The sequence below is a fragment of the Somniosus microcephalus genome, chromosome 14 (genome assembly GCF_052327205.1).
Source record: "Somniosus microcephalus isolate GS21.2 chromosome 14, FLI_Smic_1.0, whole genome shotgun sequence".
NCBI lineage: Eukaryota > Metazoa > Chordata > Chondrichthyes > Squaliformes > Somniosidae > Somniosus > Somniosus microcephalus.
The window spans coordinates 106,240,403-106,266,792 of record NC_141000.1 but is presented as its reverse complement, the minus strand read 5'-3'; the positions used below and the strand labels follow the sequence as shown (position 1 = coordinate 106,266,792).

Here is a 26,390-nt window from a genome sequence, read left to right as displayed (position 1 = left end):
CTTTGCTGGTTTCTGAAACTCTCCCAATCCTCAGGCTTACTATTATTCTTTGCAACATTATAAGCTTCTTCTTTCAATCTAATGCTATCCTTAACTTCTTTCGTTAGCCACGGTTGGATCACTTTTCCCGTGGCGTTTTTGTTTCTCAATAGAATGTATTTTTGTTGAGAATTATGAAATATTTCTTTAAATGCTAGCCACTGCTTATCTACTGCCATACCTTTTAATCTATTTTTCCAATCTACCTTCGCCAACTCGCCCCTCATACCAATGTGATTGACTTTATTTAAGTTTAAGACTCTAGTTTCGGACTTAGGCAAGTCACTCTCAAAATTAACGTGAAATTCTATCATATTATAATCACTCTGCCCTAGAGGATCCTTTACTGTGAGATTGCTAATTAACCCGGTCTCATTACACAATACAAGAACTAAAATAGCCTGTTCCCTTGTTGGTTCCATGATATATTGTTCTAGGAAACTGTCCTGAATGCATTCCATGAACTCGTCCTCCAGACCAGCTTTGCCAATTTGATTTGTCCAGTCTATATGAAGGTTAAAGTCCCCCAAGATTATTGCAATACCTTTGTTACAAGCTTCTACTATTTCTTGATTAATATTCTGTCCAACGGTATAGCTGCTGTTAGGGGGGCCTATATACTATGCCTACCAATGTTTTCTGCCCCTTGTTATTCCTTATCTCCACCCTTACTGATTCTACTTCCTGATCTTCCGAGCCAAGATCCTTTCTCGCAACTGTCCTTATGTCATCCTTTATTATCAGGGCTACTCCCCCTCCTTTTCCAATCGGCCAGTCTTTTCGAAATGTCAAGTACCCTGGAACTTTTAGTTCCCAACCTTGGCCGCCTTACAACCATGTCTCTGTAATGGCTATTAGATCAAACCTATTTATCGCTATTTGTGTCACTAGTTCATCTATCTTGTTACGAATGCTTCGTGCATTCAGATAAAGAGCCTTTAATTTAAATGTTTTACCATTATTCCCTGCTTTGGCCTTATTCTCTGCTGCACTGCTACCTTTAAACTTTCTGTCCCTTCCTGTCACACTCTGCTTATTTTTACCCAAATCGCTACACTGCTCTATTGCCTTTACCTTTCTCTTTAGATTTCTAAATTTCCCTTCACCTAACCCCTCCTCCCCTTTTTTTTGTTTAAAGCCCGATCTACAGCCCTAGTTATTCGATTCGCTAGGACGCTGGTCCCAGCCTGGTTTAAGTGGAGCCCGTCCCAACGGAACAGCTCCCTCTTTCCCCAGTACCGGTGCCAGTGCCCCATGAATTGAAACCCCATTTTCCCCACACCACTCTTTGAGCCACGCATTTAACTCTCTGATCTGCTTGGCCCTATGCCAATTTACGCGTGGCTCAGGTAGTAATCCAGCGATTATTACTCTTGTGGTTCTGCTTATTAATTTAGATCCTAGCTCCTCAAACTCCCTCAGCAGAATCTCATTCTTAGTTCTACCTATGTTGTTGGTTCCTACATGGACCATGACAACTGGATCCTCCCCCCCCCCAACTCCAAGTTCTTCTCCAGCCGTGAGGAGATATCCTTAACCCTGGCACCGGGCAGGCAACACAGCCTTCGGGAATATCTTTCGCGGCTGCAGAGAACAGTATCTACCCCCCTTACTATATTGTCCCCTACTACTACCACATTCCTTCCTTCTCCACACATTTGGATGGCCCCCTGTACCACAGTGCCGTGGTCAGTTTGCCCATCCTCCCTGCAGTCCTTTTCCTCATCCATACAGGTAGAAAGTACCTCGTACCTGTTGGACAAGGTCCAGGGCTGAGGCTCCTTCATCACTACATCCTGGGTCCCCATACCTTCCTGACTCGCAGTCACACCCTCCTGTCCCTGACCATTGACGAACTCTAAAATACTACTTAACCTAAAGGGTGTGACTGCCTCCTGGAACAAAGTGTCCAGGTAACTCTACCCCTCCCTGATGCATCGCAATGTCTGCAGCTCGTACTCCAGCTCAACAATTCTGAGCCGAAGTTCCTCGAGTTGCAGATACTGACTGCAGATGTGGTTGCTCGGGATTGCGATGCTCTCCACAGACTTCCACATGCTGCAGTTACGACACACCACCTGCTCTGCCATCTCAAACCTTGTTTTATTTATTAAAGATTTTATTCAATCGATATTTTAGGTTTATTGTTTGATTATTTTATTTAGTTTAAGTTATTAATTTAATAAGTACTAACACCTTATAGTTTCTTAGCTCTTAATTTAACCCCTTTCCCTAACTTAGAGAGCAAAAAAGAGCAGTGATACTCACCAACCAATCACCTACCTGCTCTCCTGTGATGTCACTCTTTGATGTTGTTTTTGAATCGGAGCCTCACCGCTGCCGCTGCTTTAATTCAGCTCCGCTCTCGGGCCGCTCTTTATCCTCTCGCCGCTGCCGCTGCTTTAATTCAGGGCCACTCTCGGGCCACTCTTTATCCTCTCACCGCTGCCGCTGCTTTAATTCAGCTCCGCTCTCGGGCCGCTCTTTATCCTCTCGCCGCTGCTGCTGCTTTAATTCAGGGCCACTCTCGGGCTGCTCTTTATCCTCTTGCCGCTGCCGCTGCTGTAATTCAGCTCCGTTCTTGGGCCGCTCTTTATCCTCTTGCCGCTGCCGCTGCTTTAATTCAGCTCCGTTCTCGGGCCGCTCTTTATCCTCTCGCCGCTGCCGCTGCTTTAATTCAGGGCCACTCTCGGGCCGCTCTTTATCCTCTCGCCGCTGCCGCTGCTTTAATTCAGGGCCACTCTCGGGCCACTCTTTATCCTCTCGCCGCTGCTGCTGCTTTAATTCAGCTCCGCTCTCGGGCCGCTCTTTATCCTCTCGCCACTGCCGCTGCTTTAATTCAGCTCCACTAACGGTCCACTCTTTATCCTCTCGCCACCTCTGCTGCTTTAATTCAGCTCTGCTCCTGGGCCGCTCTTTATCCTCTCGCTGCTGTCGCTGCTTTAATTCAGCTCTGCTCCCGGGCCGCTCTTTATCCTCTCGCTGCTGCCGCTGCTTTAATGTACTCCCTTCTCCTTTTGTAGAGTGCATTTGTGACCTCCCGGATGCAGCAATGGTCAGCGAACTGGGAGATGTTCGCAATATCCCCTGTTGAAGCCTGGAAGGAGCCACTGGCATAGAAATTGAGAGCCACCGTCACCTTCACTGCCACTGACAGAGACGTCCTGGTCCTGAGCTGAGGCTGGAGCTCTGGTTGCAGGAGGTGCCAGAGCTCTGTGACCACCTCCTTGCTGAAGAGGAGCCTTCTAAAACACTGCTCCTCGGACAGATGGATATATGAGAATTGCTCCCGGAATACCCTGGGAGGGTAAGGTCTCCTGTGCAGAGCCCTGTTGGCCCTCCTCCCTCTGGCCATGTTTTCCACTCTCTCTCTACGCCTCCGCTGCCTCTGACGGTGAAACTGGAGGGCGAGGACCCGTGCCAGTACAACCCCCATTAAATCTTCTAAATGTGGTAGTACTAAAGGTTACGGGAATGGGAACCTGATAAGTCTTGCTGACGACCAAAACTCCTTCAAGTAGGAAACCATTAAATCTCTCCAAATGCCTCTTTCCCTCTCTCAACGTGCATAGGCAGAATTGATTGCCGACAGGAAAAAACAGGATGTGCATGCCTTTAAATAGCGTGCCCCCAGACTGCAAACCATCCCCCTCTACCTGTCGTTCCTAGCGGCAGGCACTGAGGCAGGGACGAGAATCCATTTCCGGTCCAGGGTGCTACCGGGGCGCAGGAGATCGTGGCAATAGTGTTTATGACCACCGCAAACCACCAGTTGAATTTCGCGGGTGGCGCTAAAATCGCCGCGCACGGGCGGTAAGTCCTTAGCGCCCCGTTAGCGCCCCCTGGAGGTGCTAACGGGAGGTGCTAACGAACCGAATTTCTACCCCAACAACTTTATCTTACAGGATGTGTGTTACTCTGCTCTTACCTGTAAATGTTGGTGAGAGGGACCCAAGGTGTTGGCCAGGCTTACAACGACAGAAAAAGGATGATGTGCCATCAATTACTCAAAAGACTGAGGTTAAGCGAGTAACAACCAGGCTTTTATTAACTAAAGAATGAAGGTCTAGTCTCGAGTGGTCGACCCGTCCAGAATACTAAGGGACTGGGAGGTAGTCACTTATATACCTGGAATAGTGGGAGGAGTCAGCCGAGGCATGTCCAGACCTGTACCTAGTGGAATACACATACACATACAGACAGGTATAACAGTGGTTTACCACATTCACCCCTTGTTTAAAAATGAGTCCGGCGGGGTGAAGTGTATTTAAAAGTTCGTGTATTGGAGTCTCTCCGGAGGTCTTGTCTGCCGCTGTGATCGACGTGGCGACGGCAGGGGTGGTGGAGCTTCCGGCGTCGCGTCCCGTGTAGGCTGGGGCACTGGGGTGTAGTCCTCGTGGGTGACGGTCCAAGGCGAGCCGGCTGCTGGGGTTGGATATCGGGTCGTGGGGGGGGGGTGGTAATGGGTAGTGGGTTACAGCGGTCCCCGAGGGTGTCGTGGGGGGGGGTGGTAATAGGTAGTGGGTTACAGCGGTCCCCGAGGGTGTGAGGTCTCGTATGGAGACTGTGTCCTCCCGCCCGTCCGGGTACGCAATGTAAGCGTACTGGGGGTTGGCGTGGAGGAGGTCGACCCTCTCGACCAGGGGGTCCATTTTATTGGTCCTCACGTGTCTTCTCAGTAGTACCGGCCCTGGGGACGTCAGCCATGGTGGTAACGCTGTCCCCGATGTGGACTTCCTTGGGAAGACAAACATTTTCTCATGAGGGGTGGCATTGGTGGCAGTGCAGAGCAGTGACCGAATTGAGTGGAGCGCATCGGGGAGCACCTCCTGCCAGCGGGAGGTCGGAAGGCCCCTAGACTTTAAGGCTAGTAGGGCGGCCTTCCAAACTGTTGCATTCTCTCTTTCCACCTGTCCGTTCCCCCGGGGGTTGTAACTGGTGGTCCTGCTTGTGGCTATACCCCTAGCGAGCAGGTACTGGCGGAGTTCGTCGCTCATAAACGATGAGCCCCGGTCGCTATGGATATAGCTGGGGAAACCGAACAGGGTGAAGAGGCTGTTCAGACATTTAATGACCGTGGCACTGGTCATGTCCGGGCAGGGGATAGCGAACGGGAAACGGGAGTACTCGTCAATGATGTTGAGGAAGTACACATTGCGGTCGGAGGAGGGGAGAGGCCCTTTAAAATCGACGCTCAGGCGTTCGAAAGGGCGAGTGGCTTTTATCAGGTGGGCTCTGTCTGGTCTATAAAAGTGCGGTTTGCACTCAGCGCAGACTTGGCAGTTCTTGGTCATGGTCCTGACCTCCTCAATGGAGTAAGGCAGGTTGCGGGCCTTGATGAAGTGGAAGAACCTGGTGACCCCCGGGTGGCAGAGGTCATTGTGGAGGGCCCTCAGCCTATCGATCTGCGCGCTGGCGCAGGTGCCACGCGATAGGGCATCTGGGGGTTCATTGAGCTTCCCAGGCCGGTACAAGATCTCGTAATTGTAGGTGGAAAGTTCGATTCTCCACCTCAAGATCTTGTCATTTTTGATTTTGCCCCTCTGCTTGTTGAACATAAAAGCAACTGAACGCTGGTCAGTGAGCAGGGTAAATCGTTTTCCGGCCAGGTAGTGCCTCCAATGGCGCACAGCCTCCACAATAGCCTGGGCCTCCTTCTCGACCGCGGAGTGTCTGGTCTCCGGGCCCTGGAGGGTTCGTGAGAAGAATGCCACAGGTCTCCCCGCCTGATTAAGGGTGGTGGCCAGAGCGAAGTCGGACGCATCGCTTTCCACCTGGAAGGGGATGGATTCGTCCACTGCGTGCATGGTGGCTTTGGCAATGTCCTCCTTGATACGGTGGAAGGCCGAGCAGGCCTCTGCCATCAGGGGAAAAGAGGTGGATTTGATCAGCGGACGGGCTTTGTCTGCATAGTAGGGGACCCACTGGGCGTAGTAGGAAAAAAACCCTAGGCACCTCTTCAGAGCTTTTAGGCAGTGGGGCAGTGGGAGTTCCATAAGGGGACGCATCCGGTCCGGGTCGGGACCGATGACCCCGTGCTCCACAACACAGCCAAGGACGGCGAGGCGGTCTGTGCGGAATATGCACTTCTCCTTGTTATATGTCAGGTTCAGGAGTTGGGCGGTGCGGAGGAATTTCTCGAGGTTTGCGTCATGGTCCTGCAAGTCATGGCCGCAGATGGTCACATTGTCTAGGTAAGGGAAAGTGGCCTGCAGCGCGTTTTGATCGACCATCCGGTCCATCTCCCTTTGGAAGACGGAGACCCCATTGGTAACGCCAAAGGGAACCCTAAAGAAGTGATAGAGGCGGCCGTTTGCCTCAAAAGCAGTATACTGGTGGTCTTCGGGGCGGATGGGGAGCTGGTGGTACGCTGATTTCAGGTCAATGGTCGAAAAGACGCGGTACTGCGCGATCTGGTTGACCATGTCAGCTATGCGGGGGAGTGGGTAGGCGTCCAGCAGGGTGTAGCGGTTTATTGTTTGGCTGTAGTCGATGACCAGGCGTTGTTTCTCGCCGGTCTTAACGACCACAACCTGGGCTCACCAGGGGCTGGAGCTGCCCTCAATAATCCCCTCCTTCAGGATCCGCTCCACTTCGGTTTTGATGAAAACCCTGTCCCCGGCATTGTATTGCCTGCTCTTTGTGGCGATGGGCTGACAGTCGGGGGTGAGGTTAGCAAACAGTGGGGGGGGTGGGACTCTGAGTGTGGAGAGGTTGCATCTGGTGCGCGGCGGGCAATTTGGAGGCTGCTGGCTGCGGACTGTGAGTGGGGGGAGGGGGCCACCGTACGCCATCGTAATGCTTTTGAGGTGGCACTGGAAATCCAACCCCAGTAGAACGGCAGCGCAAACTTAGATAACGTGCTCAAGTCCTGGAGTGGAACTTGAACCTACAACCTTCTAACTCAGGGGCAATAGTGCTACCAACTGAGCCAAGCTAACATATTATAATACAGGATAATAATACAGAATGTAAGATTAGATAACTACTCCAATGCTTTGCTTATATTTCCCTTGGTTGTGGTAAGAGCCAGAAATAATTGCATTTATATAGCACCTTTCACATCCTCAGGATGGCCCAGAGTACTTCAGTCAATGGATTGCTTCTAAAGTATAATCACCAATGTCCTGGCGAATGGAATAAATAGGGTGGTAGATAGGGCTTTAAACTAGTAAGGGGAAGGGAGGGTTCAGATAGGGTAAGTTTATAAGTTTGAAGATAAAATCAAGGCTGTAGAGCAGAGTAGCAATTTGGGTAAAATCAAGCACATTGTGTCAAGAAGGGACAGAGGGTTTAATAACGGTAATAGGGCATTAACAACTAAGGCCACATTAGGGAAAAATAGTAATAAGTTAAAATTAAAGGTGCTATATCTGAATGTATGAAGCATTTGTAACAAGATAGATGAATTCATGGCACAAATAGAGATAAATGGGTTTGATCTAGTAGCCATTACTGAGGCATGGTTGCAGCGTGACCAAGGTTGGGAACTAAATATTCCAGGGTACTTGACTTTTAGAAAAGATAGATAGAATGAAAAAGAAGGTGGGGTAGCCCTGATAATAAAGGATGAGTTAAAGGCAGTAGGGAGAAAGGATTTTAGCCCAGAAAATCAGGATGTAGAATCAGTATGGGTGGATGTAAGAAATAACAACAGGCAGAAAACACTGGTGGGAGTGGTTTATAGGCCCCCAAACAGTAATCATAGTGTTGGACTGGGTATAAATCAGGAAATTAGAGGAGCATGTAACAAGAGTAATGCAATAATTGCGGGGTACTTTAATCTTCATATAGACTGGGCAGACCAAATTGGCAAAAGTAGCTTGGAGGACAAGTTCATGGAATGCATTCGAGACAGTTTTCAAGAACAATATTTCGAGGAACCTACTAGGGAACAGGCTATTTTAGATCTAGTATTGTGTAATAAGACAGGGTTAATTAGTAATCTTATAGTAAAGGATCCTCTGGGGAAGAGAGATCATAATATGATTGAATTTCATAATAAGTTTGAGAGTGATGTGGTTAAATCCAAAACTAGGGTCTTCAATTGAAACAAAGCCAATTACAGATGTATAAGGGTGAGTTGGCTGAGGTAGATTGCAAAATTAGATTAAAAGATATGACAGTAGATAAGCAATGGCAAACATTTAACGAAGGAACTCATTATTTTCAACTGGAAAAGTGGTACAGCCATGGCTAACTAGAAAAGTTAAGGATAGTATTGATTAAAAGAAGAGGCTTACAATGTTGCCAAAATGAGCAGTAAGCCTGGGGGTTGGGAGGATTTTAAAAATCATCAAAGCATGACCAAGAAATTGATAAAGATGGAGAAAATAGAATATGAGGGTAAACTAGCAAGAAATATAAAAACTGATTGTAAGAGCTTTTACAAGTATGCAAAAAGGAAGAGAATAGCAAAAGTAAATGTGGGTCCCTTAGAGGCAGAGATGGAAGAAATTATAATGGGGAATAAGGAGATGGCAGAGACGTTCAACAAATATTTTGTCTCTGTCTTCGCAGTAGAAGACACAAAGAACATACCGGAAACTATGGGGAACCAAGGGTCTAATGCGAGTGAGGAACTTAAAGTAATTAATATTAGTAAAGAAAAAGTACTGGAGAAATTAATGGGACTAAAAGCCAACAAATCCCCTGGACCTGCTGGCCTATATCCTAGGATTTTAAAAGAGGTGGCTGTAGAGGTAGTGGATTAGTTTTGATCTCCCACAATTCCCTAGATTCTAGGATGGACCCCATGGTTTGGAAAGTAGCAAATGTAACCCCGCTGTTCAAGAAAGGAGGGAGAGAGAAAACATGGAACTATAGACCAGTTAGCCTGACATCAGTAGTAGGGAAAATACTAGAATCTATTATTAAGGACGTGGTAACAGGGCACTTGGAAAATTAGGCAGAGTCAACAGGGTTTTATGAAAGGGAAATCATGTTTGACAAATCTATTAGAGTTTCCCGAGGGTGTAACTAGCAGGGTAGATAAAGGGAAACCAGTAGATGTAGTATATTTGGATTTTCAGCAGGCATTCAATAAGGTGCCACATAAAAGTTTACTATACATGGGGTTGGGGTTTATATATTAGTATGGATAGAGGGAATTATAGCATAGTGATTATGTTACTGGACTAGTAATCCAGAGGCCTGGACTAATGATCCGGAAACATGAGTTCAAATCCCACCACGGCAGCTGAGGAATTTAAATTCAGTTAATTAAATAAAAATCTGGAATAAAAAGCTAGCATCAGTAATGACCATGAAACTATCGGATTGTTATAAAAACTCATCTGCTGTCCTGGTCTGGCCTATATGTGATTCCAGGCCCACAGCAATGTGGTTGACTCTGAAATGGCCTAGCAAGCCACTCAGTTGTACACAACCGCTACGAAAAACAATAATAAGACTGAAACCAGATGGACCACCCGGCATCGACTCGGCACCAGCTTCAGACACGACAACGGCACACCCAGCCCAGTCGACCCTGCAAAGTCCTCCTCACTAACACCTAGGGACTTGTGCCAAAATTGGGAGAGCTGTCCCACAGACTAGTCAAGCAACAGCCTGACATAGTCATACTCACAGAATCATACCTTTCAGCCAATGTCCCAGACTCCTCCATCACCATCCCTGGTTATGTCCTGTCCCACTGGTATACAGTCGGGAGGGAGTGGCCCTGGGAATCCTCAACATTGACTCCAGACCTCATGAAGTCTCATGGTTCCATATCAAGCACGGGCAAGGAAACCTCCTGCTGATTACCACCTATCGCCCTTAGGTGGGGAGGGGAGGAAGGAATTGAAGGAACTCTGCACCTGCTTAAAATTTGTTACATCTCTAACCTTTTCCAGTTCTGATGAAGGGTCACAGACCTGAAACGTTAACTCTGTTTCTCTCTCCACGGATGCTGACTGGCCTGCTAAGTGCTTCCAGCATTTTCTGTTGTTATTAAATGTTGGTGTTCAGAGCAATAATACAGAGGAATAAGCAAAACGGTGTTACCCGCTCCTCTGGGTAGAGAGGTAACCCCTGCACCTTCTTGGTGTTCTCCCTTCAATCTGCTACCACAAGCTCGCTCTTTCTCCCAGTTCATATCCTGTCGTCTTCTGGCCGTACCGTGCACCCGCCCAGTGGTCTGGATGCAGTGGCTCCACTATCACGTGGTTCTTGTATTGTCACTTTGTTCAATTGCATGCAAGCCCACTTAATTATTATTCAGCCTTGCCTGAGGATTCCGTGCAGAACTTAAATGCACCACTTGTCTTAAATCCTTACCAGTAGCTCACACACTGTGGTCAAATGGTCCGCTTATCAGCAGCCTGCACAGTGTGATCAAACCGGTTTAACCTAAGCAATTCTGTCTTAGCATTGCATTACCCGAAACTTATCAACCCCATGTTTTCTCTTAAGTAAATACTTTCTAAAATGTAGTTCTACCATCTACCCTGCTTCCTTACACTCGGTGGCAACAGTGCCAAGAACTGAGCCAACATGAATTTAGCACAATTTTAAAAGTAAATTTAGCAAAATCTATCCTGAAGAGATTAAATGGGTGGGTCGACGGTAGAGAGCCATCTGGCCTTAGCAAATACAATCATACAGTAACACCGACCGGGTGGGAAACCCAAATTACTTGTACGTGTTCTCCGAGCTGATTGCAACTTGTACAGTGCACCGCGAACAGACAAACCAAACACAATTTGACAAGACTCCAATAGTGACTGGTTTTACTCAAATGAGTCAAATGTAAAAACATTGTGAATGTTTTGAAGAATTTATTGCAGTATCTTTGATTGAGACCATTTTGATAATTGCTTATGGTTACAATAATTAAGCGATATTAAAAAAATAAAGTCTGTTTGCTTAAGCCAATAACTTGCACTCAATTCACAAATTCAAGTTTTCCTGAAAGCTCAGCTAGTTTATTCAGTGACTAGCTAAGCCATTCCAACCAAGAAAATTCCAAGAAAGCGGAGGGAGACTGGCTCCCTGCGAACAACAATCCAGCAAAGAGTCAACGGCTTCAGGTCAGGGGAAGGGAAGGGATAAAATTGTTGAAAATAAAACAGTCATGAGATCCTCTGGTGGTGCAGTCGGTGAATGTATCAGGTGGGGTGGTAGTGATTTTAACAAAAAGGAAAAATAGTAAAATACCCTGGGCACATTATCTGGGAGTAAGAAGCACAGCTGTTGAGGTCATTACTATCTGGAAAAGTTGAAAGTAAAGATGACATGATGGAACGTAGAGATATGAAATCAAAGTCTGATACAATTCACCTGTGCAAAAACCAGACATTTTAGAGACCAAAACAGAGTTTTAACCAGTCGGGTGTCTAACGTGCAGAAACCTATCACTTATATTTAAGCGTTACTGAGTCAAACTACTGAGAAATCGGTAGGGTGTCTGTGTTCACAATTTGGAGTGCACAATCCATATCTGTAGGGACATAACAACAGAAAATGCTGGAAAAACTCAGCAAGTCAGGCAACATCCGTGGAGAGAAATTTGAGTTGACGTTTCGGGTTTGACCCTTCTTCAAAACTGGAGAGAAAAGGAACTAGATCGAAGGCAGGGCTGCGATCGGACAAAAGAATAAAAGAACCAAAAGAAGTAAAAGAGATTAGAAGCTAGACGAGATGGTAATAGGCTGTGATTAGGTGTAAAGTGTACTGGCAGGGCAAAAGATAGCTGCCAGGTGTGAGAGAGAAACAAAAGGAAAGGGGGGGGGGAAAGGAAAGGAGTGGAAAAATATAAGTGAAAATGAAATAGGGGCCAAGGTTATGATCTGAAATTGTTGAACTCGATATTGAGACCGGAAGGCTGCAGACTGCCTAATCGGAAGATGAGGTGCTGTTCCTCGAGTTTACGTTGAGCTTCCGTGGAACAGTACAAGAGGCCAAGGATGGTGAGGTCCTTGGCCTCTTGTACTGTTCCACGGAAGCTCAACGTAAACTCGAGGAACAGCACCTCATCTTCCGATTAGGCAGTCTGCAGCCTTCCGGTCTCAATATCGAGTTCAACAATTTCAGATCATAACCTTGGCCCCTATTTCATTTTCACTTATATTTTTCCACTCCTTTCCTTTCCCCCCCCCCTTTCCTTTTGTTTCTCTCTCACACCTGGCAGCTATCTTTTGCCCTGCCAGTACACTTTACACCTAATCACAGCCTATTACCATCTCGTCTAGCTTCTAATCTCTTTTACTTCTTTTGGTTCTTTTATTCTTTTGTCCGATCGCAGCCCTGCCTTCGATCTAGTTCCTTTTCTCTCCAGTTTTGAAGAAGGGTCAAACCCGAAACGTCAACTCAAATTTCTCTCCACGGATGTTGCCTGACTTGCTGAGTTTTTCCAGCATTTTCTGTTGTTATTTCGGATTTCCAACATCTGCAGTATTTTGCTATCGTACTAATCTGTAGGGACATATCCCACTTCCCCATGTCCAGAGTGCTTAGGCACAGGTTGGTGCTTAGGAACCTTCAAATGTGTGCAGAGAGAGGAAAAGAGATGATAGACAGCCACACAATTCAGCCAAGTCCCAGATTTAATCCCTGGTCCGTGTTGATTTACACTCTTGGAGCCTAGACCGAAGTAGGGCACTATAACTGACCACAGCATTCCCACACAAATATGGCAGAAAATAAATCAACCAGAGCTCTTGCTCCCAATTGCTATCTCGTAATTTTAGTTGAAATGGCATGCGTGGTGTTATGAATCTTATGATCCATGAAGAAAGACTCATGAAATAACACTGGATGGCCAGCTGGTGGCGCCGTCCAAGGAGTATAAATACTCGGGCGTGGGCCCAGCTTTACCAGGACATTTTGTAAACAGGAATTAGTGAAAGATAACTAGACCTCCATGTTTTGAAACAAGTTGATTAAAGCCTTGCTTTATACTCGAACCAAGTGCGTAGTGAGTTTTATTACGTCACGTGGATGTTGGGTGAGGATGGGACTGTCCTCTGGTGTGATGTGCCCACTGACCCAATAACTTTGACACTCACTGCCTGGGATTATATGTGAAAAATTACCACTTGGATATCACTAGGTTGGTGATACATGTAGTCCTGCATCAGTAGAGAAGGGGAGAAAAACAGGCAAAACATCGGAGGGGAAAATGCCAGTAGTGAAAATTGTGCCAATTTTAAAATGTTCAAATGTAATATTTTAAGTGAATGTAGAAAATCATAATAGAAAGGAAAGCGTAATTGCTGCAATGCATTATGCGATATATACATATACCTCCGCTCAAGTTTTCTGCCACTGTGTTTAGGCTTCTAATGTGTTTGTGCATGGACGCATACATATGTGCATATATACCGAAGTACCCATCAGAGAAGGCAGTGGCAGGCTAGCGATCTGTTAAACATCTTCCTCAGCTGCCCTGGAAATGACGCGAAGAGTGGCAATGAATTGCCTTCTACTCTTTTCTCCCTCCCTCTGGCAAAGCAACTCACTACTGCCCCTAAAAACATTGCCACCTTCCCAAAATTCCTAGCGGAGATTAGGAATATACCCTGTGTCCCAAGCCTTAAGGCTTACCATTTCTTAACAGTTTTATCCTTTATATACTCTCCATGTGGGCTTTCTGCCCCTGCTGGTAGAAGAGCTAAATAAACGGGGGTCACAGCCCCTTCTTCTGGGGTTCCCGGGGCCCGGGGATCAGTCATATCCGTTTTTATCCAACCAGGACAGCAAACATTCAAAAGGATCCCGTCCGCTGCTCTCTCCTTACTCAGGATTCGGGCATGGATGCTCGAAAGGACTATAATACCGATGCCTGAAACCCCGTAGGCAGCGGGCGCCCACCCCTGTTGAATGTGTATCCCGTTTTTAGCATCTTCAACAAATTTCTCCATCAGCTCCACCAGTTCTTCCTCTGTGATGGTAGAGCTGCGGAATTTGTCTTGGAGTTCTTGGCTGCATTTACGCAGGGACTTTGCACCATATTCACTGGATAGATTCACCACTCTCCCTGTTGGGTTAAAGAAAATCAAAATCCGGTTACATTATAGAGTACAAAAGCAATATTTCTCTCTCCCAATTTTATCCTTTTTCTCTTTCCCTAAAGGCAATGACTCATGGTGGGGAATTGTTTCAAGGGTACTGACAAATCTCGGGCACCGCACCCAAATAGTCATTTTTCACTTTTGAGATGACCAATCTGATATCCAACTATCAGGGCATCACAGCTGACTGCTGATTCTGTCTCAATGTCCACGCAAACACTTTTTCCTGCCAGGGTTGCTCGTTTAGGAGCACGAGCCTTGACTATTTTGTTTTCTTCTCTCCCTTCCTATGCTGAGGACACTGAGGCCCATCGTAAACTTCCACCATCCACAACAACCCCAGCCAAAACTATTATAAAAGCGAGATACTGCAGATGCTGTAAATCTGAAATAAAAACAGAAAATGCTGGAAATACTCAGCAGGTCTGACGAAGGGTCATCTAACTGAAACGTTAACTCTGCTTCTCTCGCCACAGATGCTGCCTGACCTGCTGAATATTTCCAGCATTTTCTGTTTTTATTACAGCCAAAACTATAATTGCTACAAAATCACCAGCAATGCAACATGCTTGGCATTACAGCCATGGAAAAGATCACATTATACCAACAAATATCTAATAATAATGGGGCATAAGTAAAGTTAATGCACCCCGCCCAGCCCTACACCACTAACTTCTTTCACTTAATGCATGCTCTCCAAATGAGGGCAAGGGGCTACAGTATTCCTTAACTGACCCAAGCTATAAAACTTGAAAAGTTTACTAGTTTTATAGCAAACTAGGTGTAGTGTTTCCATTACAATTATTGCTTTTAGTATTTGTAGGTATTGCTGAAGAACATTTAATAAAATGCTGATCAGAGCCCTAATTAAAGACATTTTTTTTTTTTAATTGAGGGTTTTAAAACTAGGCAGGTTGTAGAAGGAAGGATTGAGCAAAGTAAGGAGAAATACATAGAACACGGAAACAGGGCATTGAGCCGAACCAGTCCACGTCCCCATGCTCATTGACATTGTAAATTATTCCCTCTCCTCGGTTACTGTCACCATTCAAAAAAGTCGTCGTCAGCCCTTCCTCAAAAAGACCCACACTTGACCTCACTGCACGTGCAAACTACCGCCCCATTCCCAACCTCCTTTTCCTCTCCAAAGTGCTGAAGTGTTGCCACCTCGCAAATCCCTGCCCATCTTTTTCGCAACACCATAGAATCGTAGAGCACAGGAGGCTGCCATTCGGCCCATCGTGCCTGTGTCTGAAGCAGCTACCAATTAGTGCCATTCGCCTGCTCTTTCCACATAGCCCTGCTGCAAATCTTTCCTTTATTATTAGTACATAGCCAGTTCCCTTTTCAAAGTTACTATTGAATCTGCTTCCACCACCCTTTCAGGCAGCGCATTCCAGATCACAACAACTCGCTCAGTAAAAAAATTCTCCGCATCTCCCTTTTTGGCTTTTTTGCCAACTATCTTAAATCTGTATCGTCTGATTACCAACCCTCCTGCCATGGAAACTGTTTCTCCCTATCTACCCTATCAGAACCCCTCATCATTTTGAACAGCTCTATTAAATTTATATTAATAATGGAGATAGAACAAGTCCAGGGAACTACAGACCAGTTAGCTTAACGTCGGTGGTAGGAAAGATAATGGAATCTTTACTCAAAGATGTCATAGAAAAACATCTAGAAACCAAAAATGTAATAAAGAATAGTCAGCACGTAAGAACATAAGAAGTAGGAGCAGGAGGAGGCCATTCAGCCCTTCGAGCCTGTTCCACCATTCAATAAGATCATGGCTTATCTTTTACCTCAACTCCACATTCCCGCCCTATCCCCATATCCCTTGATTCCCTTAGTGCCCAAAAACCTAGCGATCTCTGTCTTGAACATACTCAAAGACTGAGCATTTTCCTCCTCATCTCAGTCCTCAATGTTCGCCAGGTACATTAGGCGCTAAAGAGCCTCCAAGGTGGCAAAGATGGAGTCTTAAACTGCAACGCCAGTTTAGCCCGTGTTTAGCGCAAGACACCATCTTGGTAAAGGAATTGAATCCAGTGCTAGGACCGGCTGCCCGCAGGCTCGTTAAACAGCTGATTGCCACTTAAAATGCCTGCTAGCGCTCATTAAAGAGGTTGCACAGCATTTTGGTAGCTAGCGCTTCGATTAACACCCTCTCCTAATAGCGACCAGCTGTTTGACAGTAAACACGGCATTGATGTCGATTTCAAGTGCTACTTAAAGGGATAATCACCATTTCATGCTCATTGCTGCTGGAGCTGAGAAGAGGACCCCTGAAACACATCGGGATACTTTGTCAAGACTTCACCAACACCCGAGCAACATTTATTCCAGAAATTCTCTTAGTACTCCATTTTATTGGACACACCAGGAGAAAGGGAATGCTTGTTGATAGCATCATGCTAGGGGTCTCCATTGGTCTGGACGAGGAATGGGAGGAGGACATGAGGCCAGGCAGAGCAGCACCAGGTGTTGGAGGAGAGAGGGACAGGAGGACGAGGTGGACTCCTTCTTCCCTGTGGGTACAGGACATCCCTCCTCCTCTGGACCTCCTCCACCAGGACCTCCAATGCCACTTCTGAGAACCTGTGCACCCTCTCTTTCGGTCTATGAGCCATCCTGAAATGTGCAGCTGTGTGGAAGGCCGAGCACTCCACACCTTCGGTGGAAGTGGGTGCGACGAGCCCACATAAACTGCTCCACGAAAATTGCATCTAATCAGCACTTGAGCGCTGAACCTGCAGGTTTCTGGCTTAGCAGCTGCAGGCAAATTGAAATTATGGTAATCAGCAATTAAGACCAAAATTGCGTGCTAAATCCAGACTTTCAAACAGGAGTGTCTTATTAGCATTGCATCCATTTAGTGCCTGTTTTCACCCTCTGGCCAAAATAACCCCCTGTATCACTTATACCATTTTCTTGATGGACTGCTTGCTGCTAGATGCAACACCATCGAATGTTATGACCACCCAGTTGTTCGAACAGACTGCCAAACAGAGATGAGAGGCCTCAGGCCTTTACACACACCATGCTGTTACTTCCTATCATTGCTGTCCCTGAGCCATAACTTTACTGTAAACAAGCTTTGATGCATTCTCTGTAGCAACATATTGCCTTTTATATTGCAGCAATCTCCTTCTCTCACACTACCCTCTGCTGTGATGAAAAGCCTGTGTTTCAGAAGCTTATGTGTTTCCACCGAGGTTGTGTATTTATCTGTGCCTAAACTTACAGTACAATGTCCTTGGTCCTGAAATTCATCCTTCTCCAATGTTCTCAGCATCATTGAGGGGAAAAGACAGGCTTTTTGAGAACATGATTTAAACCAATTCTGTCTACATTACTGTTCTGTCTTTGTTCGAAATAAAAGTAATGTAAAAACATATCGATATATTCTTACAAAGGGTAGCTACTCAGACTGGCAAAAGGTGGGAAGTGGTGTTCCACAGGGATCGATCCTGGGACCACTGTTGTTCACAATTTACATCAACGATTTGGACTTGGGACTCAGAAGTACAATTTCAAAATTTGCAGACGACAACAAATTGGGGGTGTAGTTAATACTGAGGAAAAAATGCAACAAAATACGAGAAGACAATAATAAACTTGCAGAATGGCAGGTAATTGGCAAGTTAATTTCAATATAGATAAGTGTGAGGTGGCGTATTTTGGTAGGAATAAAAAGGAGGCCACATACTGCTTGGACAATAAGTCTGAATGGGGTAGAGGAGCAAAGGGATCTAGGGGTAGCGTTACACAAATCACTAAAAGTAGGGATGCAGATTAATAAAGCCATTAAAAAAAAGCAAACCAAGCATTGGGATTCATTTCTAGAGGGATAGAATTGAAAAGCAGAGAAGTTATGCTAAGCTTGTTTAGAATCTTGGTTAGACCACACTTGGAGTACTGTGAATAGCTCTGGTCTCCATATTATTAAAAGGATATAGATGCATTGACGAAAGTGCAAGCAAGATTCACAAGGATGATACCAGAACTGAGAGGGCGTACTTATCAGGAAAGGCTAAACAGACTGGGGCTCTTTTCTGTAGAAAAGAAAAGGCTGAGGGAGGTCTTTAAGATTTTGAAATGGTTTGACAGGGTAGAGGTAGAGAAAATGGGGGAAAAATTTGGTTGCTTTACGCCTCCCGTTAGCGCCCTAACGGGGTGCAAATCAACTAGAGCCTGGGCGCGGCGCCGCCAACGCCTCCCGCAAAATTCAGTGGGAGGTTAGCGGCGGCGGTAACTGTTAGCGCCCTAACGGGGTGCAAATCAACTAGAGCCTGGGCGCGGCGCCGCCAACGCCTCCCGCAAAATTCAGTGGGAGGTTAGCGGCGGCGGTAACTGTTAGCGCCCCATGGTGCTGCGCCGCCAGCGATGACATCATCGCCATGCGCAGTGACCCTCTCTCACCCCGGCCGTGATCTTCGGTAGCGCCCTCTGACTTACCGCCAGACGCTATGTCCGACGGGGTCAGGGGGGCCTACCTGTGGCTGGGGCGGCGCTATTTAAAGGTGAGGTGCCAGGCAGCCATTTTTGTTGCTGGCTGCTTGCCAGCACCTGCCTTCGCTGCCATCCCTGGCATCCTGTGCACACCCCCACCACCCCCCTCTCGCCGAGTGCCGGCTGCGCTCCATGAGCCCGGCACTTCTCGAGTGCCGGGCTCTTTTGCCGGCACTCTGATCCCGGTGGCCCAGCTGGGCCCCGGGTCACACTGCGCAAGGCCCCTCCCCTTTAAGAGGGGGAGGAAGGCCTGCAATACCGCGGCGCGATGTGCCTCAGCGTAGCGCCGCAATATTCCCTCACAGCGCCCCAAGAGGGTGGCAGGGCGCTTCCAGTAGTGCCCCGCTTCCCTCTTGGGGCGCTACCACTCAATTTCGGCCACGGGGGTGCGAAATTAGCGCCCCAAAGGGGGCGCGACTCAGTTTCCCCCCCAATGTTTCCACTTGTGGGAGAGTCCAAAACTAAAGGTCAGAAACATAAACCCAAAGAATGCAAGAATGTGGAATGCGGTACCAGAAGGAGTAGTTGAGGTGAATAGCATAGATACATTTAAGGGAAGACTAGAAAACAACATGAAGGAGAAAGGAATAGAAGCATGTGCTAATATGGTTAGATGAAGAGGGTGGGAGGTAGCTCATGAGGAGCATAAACATCGGCATTGACCAGTTGGGCCGAATGGCCTGTTTCTATGCTTTACACTCTGTGTAATTCTTCTCGTAATCTTCTTTGCTCTAAGGAGAACATTCTGGTAAATCTCCTCTGCACACGCCAAGGCCTTGACATCCTTTCTAAAGTGTGGTGCCCAGAATTGGACACAATACTATATTTAAAACCAATGATTTATAAAAGTTTACCATAACTTCCTTGCTTTTGTACTCTACGCCCCCTATTAATAAACCCATGGCTCCCATATGCTTTATTAGCTTGTTGTTTGAATTTCTGAGGTCCCTCAAGAATCTATGCTGGTCTCCTCGTCTTCCTCATCTACACCCTGTCTCTTGACCACATTTACGTCAACGACATCCTGTCTATCTCTCCACCGTCTCGACTCCTCCACTGCCTCTGTTGTTAGATTGCTTGTTTGATGTCCAGTCTTGGATGAGCTGTAATTTTCTCCAGTTCCACTGAAACCACCATCTTTGACCCTGCCACAAACCTCGTACCCTCATCACCGATTCCATCCCCTGCTTTAACCAGACAGTTATCAACCTCTGGGTCCTATATATGTGTTTCTACCCCCATACCTTCTCCAATAAAAAGACCACATACATCCACCAATACCTTTCCACCTCCAGCCCTGCCTCAGCCTATCTGCCACTTAAACTCTCCAGAATAGACTATTCCAACACTCTCTTTATCAGCCTCCCATCCGCCAGCCTCCATAAACTCTTCTGCCCGTATACCATCCCGTTCTTTCCACTGACTGGGTCCCTCCCTAAACCGTTCCGTCTCTCTCTCTCTCTCCCCCCCACCCCACCCCCCCTTTAAGACTGTACTTAAAATCTACCTCTGACCAAGCTTTAAGTCACCCCTCCTAACATCTCCTTTGTTGGCTTAGTGTCTGATTACGCCCCCGTGCAGCAGCTTGGGACGGTTTTCTCTATGTTACAGGCTCTGTGTAAATTGTTGCTGTGTAGATGTTTACCCTCCACCCAAGCAAATCATCCTGATGACAGAAAGGCCAACATGTGTACAGCGTTGCTCTCCTCCCTGAAAAGGTCTAAGGTGCTTCATAGACACTAAAATTATTGCCTTTTAGTGGGCAATGAGTTTTTTTTTAAAATGAACTAAACGTGTTGTCTATACTTAAATATTTCCAATATTTCCTACAACAGTGACTACACTTCAAAAAGCATCTCGTTGGCTGTAAAGCGCTTTGGGACGTCGGGTGTCATGCAAGGCGCTATATAAGTGCAAGTCTTTCATTTTTCTTTCAATAAGAATTGTGCTCAGTACCTTGGGGTTTGATGATGGGGAGGAGCTCGGTGCACACATTCCTGGTGCCGAAGAAGTTGGTTCCCAGAGTCACTTCGGCCTGGATCCCGAACGGAGTGGTATCTGTTACTCTAAAGGCGATGCCGGCGTTGTTTATCAGGACGTCGATGCCTCCGTGTCGCTGGGCCATGAAGTCTCGCAGGTTTCTGATGCTCTGCAGGTCGTCGATGTCCAACTGGTGGAAAAGCGGCTTGAGCTTCTCCTGCTGCAGTTTCTGCACCGCCTGCTGCCCGCGGTCCTTGTCCCGGGCTGTCAGGTACACCTCCCCCTCGAACTGTCGGCACAGAGCCCGCACCACCTCCAGCCCGATGCCTTTGTTGCCCCCGGTCACCACGGCCACTCGCTTCGCCATGTTTGCGAAGAGGTTGTGTTCAGAGCTTGAACAACAGATTGTAGCTGATTAGCAGAAACATGGGCCCGGATATTGTGGTTAAAAACATAACGGTGCCGCACCTTGCAATTTAACTGGGCAGGAAGTTGCTGTGTGCAATATCAACTTAAACTTGTGTCAATACACAGCCAGCCAGCCAGCATGCAGCCTGAGTTGCCCTGCTCCACCACAAGTTTTGCTACGCCTGATAGACTCAGCATTGAAACACATGGAAGGACGTGAAGTTGAGTTACTTACCCAATAGATACCCACCAAACTCGCCAGAAAAAAGTTACCGCTTATCCATTCCAGTGTAACTAATTTCTGATATGTTTTAATTACTGCCAAACAGCCTCTCCTGCACTGATCTCCTGGAATGGTTTCAATCTCCTGAGGTGATTATCCACAGCTCCAGGTTAGTCAAGGCCAGTGGGGGTATTCGCTCCGGCTGCCTGCCTCTCTTTCACAGCTTTGTCCCACACCGGGATCGTTGGCGAAGGAGCACCCGGTGTACGCTCGTTGCCTTCTGCGACCAGGGTAGGCACCGCAGGGACTGGAGTGCACAGTGGATGGATGGTATAAATAATATTCTTATTTAACTTGATGTTTCCTCTGTTTTTATGATTTTGTTTTCTATTAGTCGTGTCCCTTCAAAAAGGGGGCACTTTTGTTAGATTAATTTTATTTGGTTTGATGACACTGGGGCAACCCAATATCTCCTTATTGGACCATTCAAAAGAGGTGACTTGAATCAGGAACCAATCGGAAGTGATTATCTACACCAGGATTTTCGAACTGGGCGCTAATATTTTGCACAAAATCAATTTTGCTGAGAAATATTTGCGGAAAATTCATTATAAATTCGGTCAATTTAAATTCGTGCTGCATTCTAATTGTCGCAAATAGCCAGCTATTTTATCCCCTCACTACTCCAGGCCAAGAGGTTAATTCTAGAGCATAATTGCTGTCTAGTAGAGACCTGTGACCCTTCTGACTCCGTGGTAGCACTCTCGCTTCTGAGTCGGAAGGTCATCGGTTCAAGCTCCAGAGATGACCGCATAAACCAGGCTGACAACTCAGTGCAGTACTGAGGGAGTGTCTCACTGTCAAGGGGAGCTGTTTTTTGGACGCGATATTAAATGGAGGTCCCATCTGCCCTCTCGGGTGGATGTACAAGATGCCATGGCACTATTTGAAGAAGAACAGGGCGTTCTCCTGATGTCCTACCCGACATTTATCCCTCAACCAATACCACCAAAGGTTATCTGGTCATTTATCTCATTGGTGTTTGTGGGACCTTGCTGTGCACACATTGGCTGTTGCATTTCCCTACATTGCAACAGTGACTACACTTCAAAATACTCAATTGGCTGTGAAGTGCTTTGGGATACCCTGAGGTTGTGAAAAGATCTATATGATTGCAAGTTCTGCTGATCTGTATAGTTCAATGCCACACCAGGTGGTGCTTCGACCCATTGAGCCACTGGGTAAAGATGACCAATCCTTTTTGTTACCAACGCATGAGCATTGCATGTCAGGTTGGCAAGGACACATGCCATTTAGTGACTCAAGGCCCTCACCCCTGCCTTCTTATCAAAGGCTAGCATATCTAGTGTATCATAGCTTCAGCCTCTAAACCCAGAAAGCAATGTAACAGAATACAATACAGATACAAGGCATGCAAGATTAGGAGAAGTAGGTGACCAAAGGATGGAGACAACTATGGATGGTGACTAACCATAGACATCCCCAGAGAAGAAGTGAATCATCTTAGAGGAAGGCAGAACTGCCCAGTGCAGCAGCAGGCAACCTACTTAGCCTCCTGACGATGATGTTATCATAGATGTGAATTCAAGCAGTGTTAGTTAATACATCTCTGTATCTGATTTCAGCTGGCAAGTCGGATTTATTACTCAGCGTTCTGCTGTGTGCCAGTTGTCATCATTTTTACGCAAGAAAATCCTAATATAATTTTCAATTTATTACTAGTGGATCTGTAAGTGATCTGAGCATCTTACTTTTATGGGAGTTGTCTCACGCTGCCCTATACCTACTTGTATGCTAGTGTAACCTGGGGGTATAACAACAGTATTCCCTTGTGACCTGAACTGCAGATCCGTGACTTTTGCACATGTATTCCTTCAATCTCTCCAGCAGTGGACCGAGTTAGCACTAGATGAGGTGAGGCTTGGTTTGAACTCCTAAGCAGCTTTATTCCACAGTAAAGTGATTTTACATAATAGTAATTATGAATAGATTAACTTAATTCAATTGGTTAAACTTATCTTCATGTAATGACATACAAATAATGAGTACATGATGCTACCCCACTTCAGTGGGTTGTCTTACTTAAACAGAATAACCACTGCATTGTGTCCTACAGTCCAAGATAGAACCTTCTCACCTTGCAGCCTCCTGTGTTTTGCAGCCTTTTGCTGCTTGACGGCCTGTGCAATGTCCTGTTCCAGAAACCACCCTATCTTTTTTGGTGTCTGTCTGCCTTGTTAACTCCTGTTTCACAGAGAGCGATCAATGGTTTTCCAAAATAATGGGTGATGGGTGTTTTCTGATTATCGAAACAAACGAACAAATCATTTGCTATTTTGTCTCTGGAAAAAGCAATCTTCCGTTCAGTATATTAACCACCTTTTAAAAACTCAGAAGAATTGCTTTTAAAAGCAGGACATTAAAAGTAATTTTTCTCCCCCCTAACCCCATGAGGAGGGAGAGAATTTTTTTTAAAAGTCACATAACTTTGGGTATTATTGTTATAAAGCTTTCAAAAATAACTCCCCTCGTGGCCATAGTTAAGTACTACAGCAAGGTAACAAAATGCTTTTTAAAACTGAATTTCTGGACTAGAAAAAATGAAAAGAGAACAAATAAGTTAGAAAAAGTTTGAATATAAAGGATGGAATTGGATGAGAAAACAAAAATTGAAGAAACAGAATCTAATTTGATGGTTGATTCATGCTCATTACAGTCAGCAGACATCTTGAGACATATAACACAAGTATTTCATATTGTCATTGCCGATATATTTAAACAGAAATCTAAAATCCCCCTCTTTGCTACTGTATAGGGGTGGTTTGTGTGTATCTTAACGCTACCTGAGCACTAGTTTTGTTAAGAGAGTCTTTTATGCAGTCATGTGGCCATTCCAGGCAGCTCTTTCTCACCTCTGCACTAACTCACCCAATGATACTTAAACTTAACAACTTTATCTTACAGGATGTGTGAGACTCTGCTCTTGCCTGCAAATGTTGGTGAAAGGGACCCAAGGTGTTGTCCAAGCCTACAATGACAGAAAAAGGCAACTTAGATGATGTGCTCAAGTCCTGGTGTAGAACTTGAACCCGTAATCTTCTAACTCAGGGACAATAGTGCTACCAACTGAGCCAAGCTAACACTTTGAAATACAGGACAATAACATAGGATTTAAGATTAGATAACTACTCCAGTGCTTTGCTTCTATTTACCTCGATTGTGGTAAGAGCCAGAAATAATTGCATTTATATAACACCTTTCACATCCTCAGGATGGCCCAGGGTACTTCAGACAACGGACTGCTTCTGGAGTGTAGTCACCATTATTATGCAGGTAAAAGTGGCAGCAATTTCCACACAGCAAGGTCCCAGAAACAACAAATGAAATAAATGACATGCGAGATGGTTTTGGAGCATGGATAGATATTGGACAAAACAAAGGGAGAAAACCTGCTTTCTGTGAATAGTACATAGACTTAAATAGAATATACAGCACAGAAACAGGCCATTCGGCTCAACCAGTCTATGCCGGCGTTTATGCTCCACTCGAGCCTCCTCCCGTCTTTCCTCATCTAACTATTAGCATAACCCTCTGTTCCCTTCTCCCTCAAATGCTCATCTAGCCTCCCCTTAAATGCATCTATACAATTCGCTTCAACCACTCCCTGTGGTAGCGAGTTCCACATTCTCACCATTCTCTGGGTAAAGAAGTTTCTTCTGAATTTCCTATTTAATTTCTTGGTGACTATCTTATATTGATGACCTCTAGTTTTGTTCTTCCCCACAAGTGGAAGCACTGTGTCTACTCTCCTAAACACCTTTCAGAATTTTAAAGACCTCTATTAGGTCGCTCCTCAGCCTTCTCGACCCAGGCTGTTCATCCTTTCCTGATGGGTATAGCCTGGCAGTTCTGGTATCACCCATGTAAATAATTTTTCCACCCTCTCCAGTGCCTCTATATCCTTTTTATAATATGGCGACCAGAACTGTACACAGTACTGCAAGGTTGGTCTAACCAAAGTACTGTGGGATCTTTTACATCTACCTGAATGGACAGGTTCTCAGTTTAACATCTCATGAATGTATCTTCACAAAGCAGCAATCCCTCAGCACTTCAGTGAGGTGCCAGCCTAGGTTATGTGCTCAGGCCCTGGAATGGTTTCTCACTCATGTCAGCATCCAAGGAGACACCATATTGGTTGTGTGCTGACTTTATTGATATGGAATAAGTAAAGTAATTACAATCAGTTTAGCAATAGTACAGAGGAATAAGCAAAATGGTGTTACCTGCTCCTCTGGATAGAGACGTAACCCCTGCATCTTCTTGGTGTTCTTCTATCCGTTACCACAAGCTCGCTCTTTCTCCCAGTTTATATACTGTCTCCTTCCGCCCAGTGGTCTGGGTGCAGCGGCTCCACTATCTTGCATTCTCACTTTACTCAATCGCCTGTCCTAACTCCTCATCAGCAGCTCACACATTGTGTTCAAATGGTCCGCTTATCAGTAGCCTGCAATGTGATCAAACCGGTTTGATCTTAGCAATTCTGACTTAGCATTGAACGACCCAAAACTTATTAACCTCATGTTTTCTCGAAGGTAATACTTTCTAAAATGTAGTTCTACCATCTACCCTGCTTCCTTACACTCAGTTGCAACAGGGCTAAGAACTGAGCCAACATGAATTTAGCACAACTTAAAAAAAAACATTTTGCAAAGTCTTTCCTGAAGTGATTAAATGGGTGGGTCATTGATAGAGACCATCTGGACCTTAGCAGAATGCAATCATACAGTAACACTGACTGGGTGGGAAGTCTGGAATACTTGTACAAACCAAACACAATTTGAAAAGATTCCAATGGTGGCTGGTTTTACTCAAATGAGTTAAATGTAAAAACATTTTCAGGTGAAACAGCGATTTACTTGTACTTCTTGCAATCTAGTATACTGTATTCGCTGCTCACGATGTGGTCTCCTCTCCATTGGGGAGACCAAACGCAGATTGGGTGATCGCTTTGCAGAACACCTCCGTTCAGTCCGTAAGGATGAGCCCGAGCTTCCGGTCGCCTGTCATTTTAATTCACCGCCCCATTCCCACTCAGACCTCACCGTACTCGGGCTCTTGCATTGTTCCACGGAAACCCAGCGTAAGCTCAAGGAACAGCACCTCAACTTCCGATTAGGCACTTTACA

At 45.9% G+C, this 26,390-nt stretch overlaps 2 protein-coding genes across 2 annotated transcripts in view; both read right to left on the bottom strand.

The window, feature by feature from the left end:
* The window catches only part of dop1b (DOP1 leucine zipper like protein B), a 168,609-nt gene extending 158,461 nt beyond the window's left edge, over positions 1-10,148 (bottom strand). Inside the window, exon 1 of the mRNA XM_086007130.1 lies at positions 10,048-10,148. The gene's annotated coding sequence lies outside the window, so the exon portion shown is untranslated. The remainder of the gene's footprint in view (positions 1-10,047) is intronic.
* Positions 10,149-10,800: 652 nt separating this feature from the next.
* LOC147107806 (carbonyl reductase [NADPH] 1-like) lies at positions 10,801-25,604 on the bottom strand. The gene is made up of 3 exons (XM_086007133.1): positions 25,488-25,604; positions 20,526-20,941; positions 10,801-14,020 (listed from the first exon to the last, which is right to left on the bottom strand). The coding sequence occupies exons 2-3, from the start codon at positions 20,914-20,916 to the stop codon at positions 13,584-13,586; spliced, it is 828 nt and encodes a 275-aa protein (XP_085863259.1). The 5' UTR covers positions 20,917-20,941; positions 25,488-25,604; the 3' UTR covers positions 10,801-13,583.
* Between the last annotated feature and the right edge of the window lie 786 nt (positions 25,605-26,390).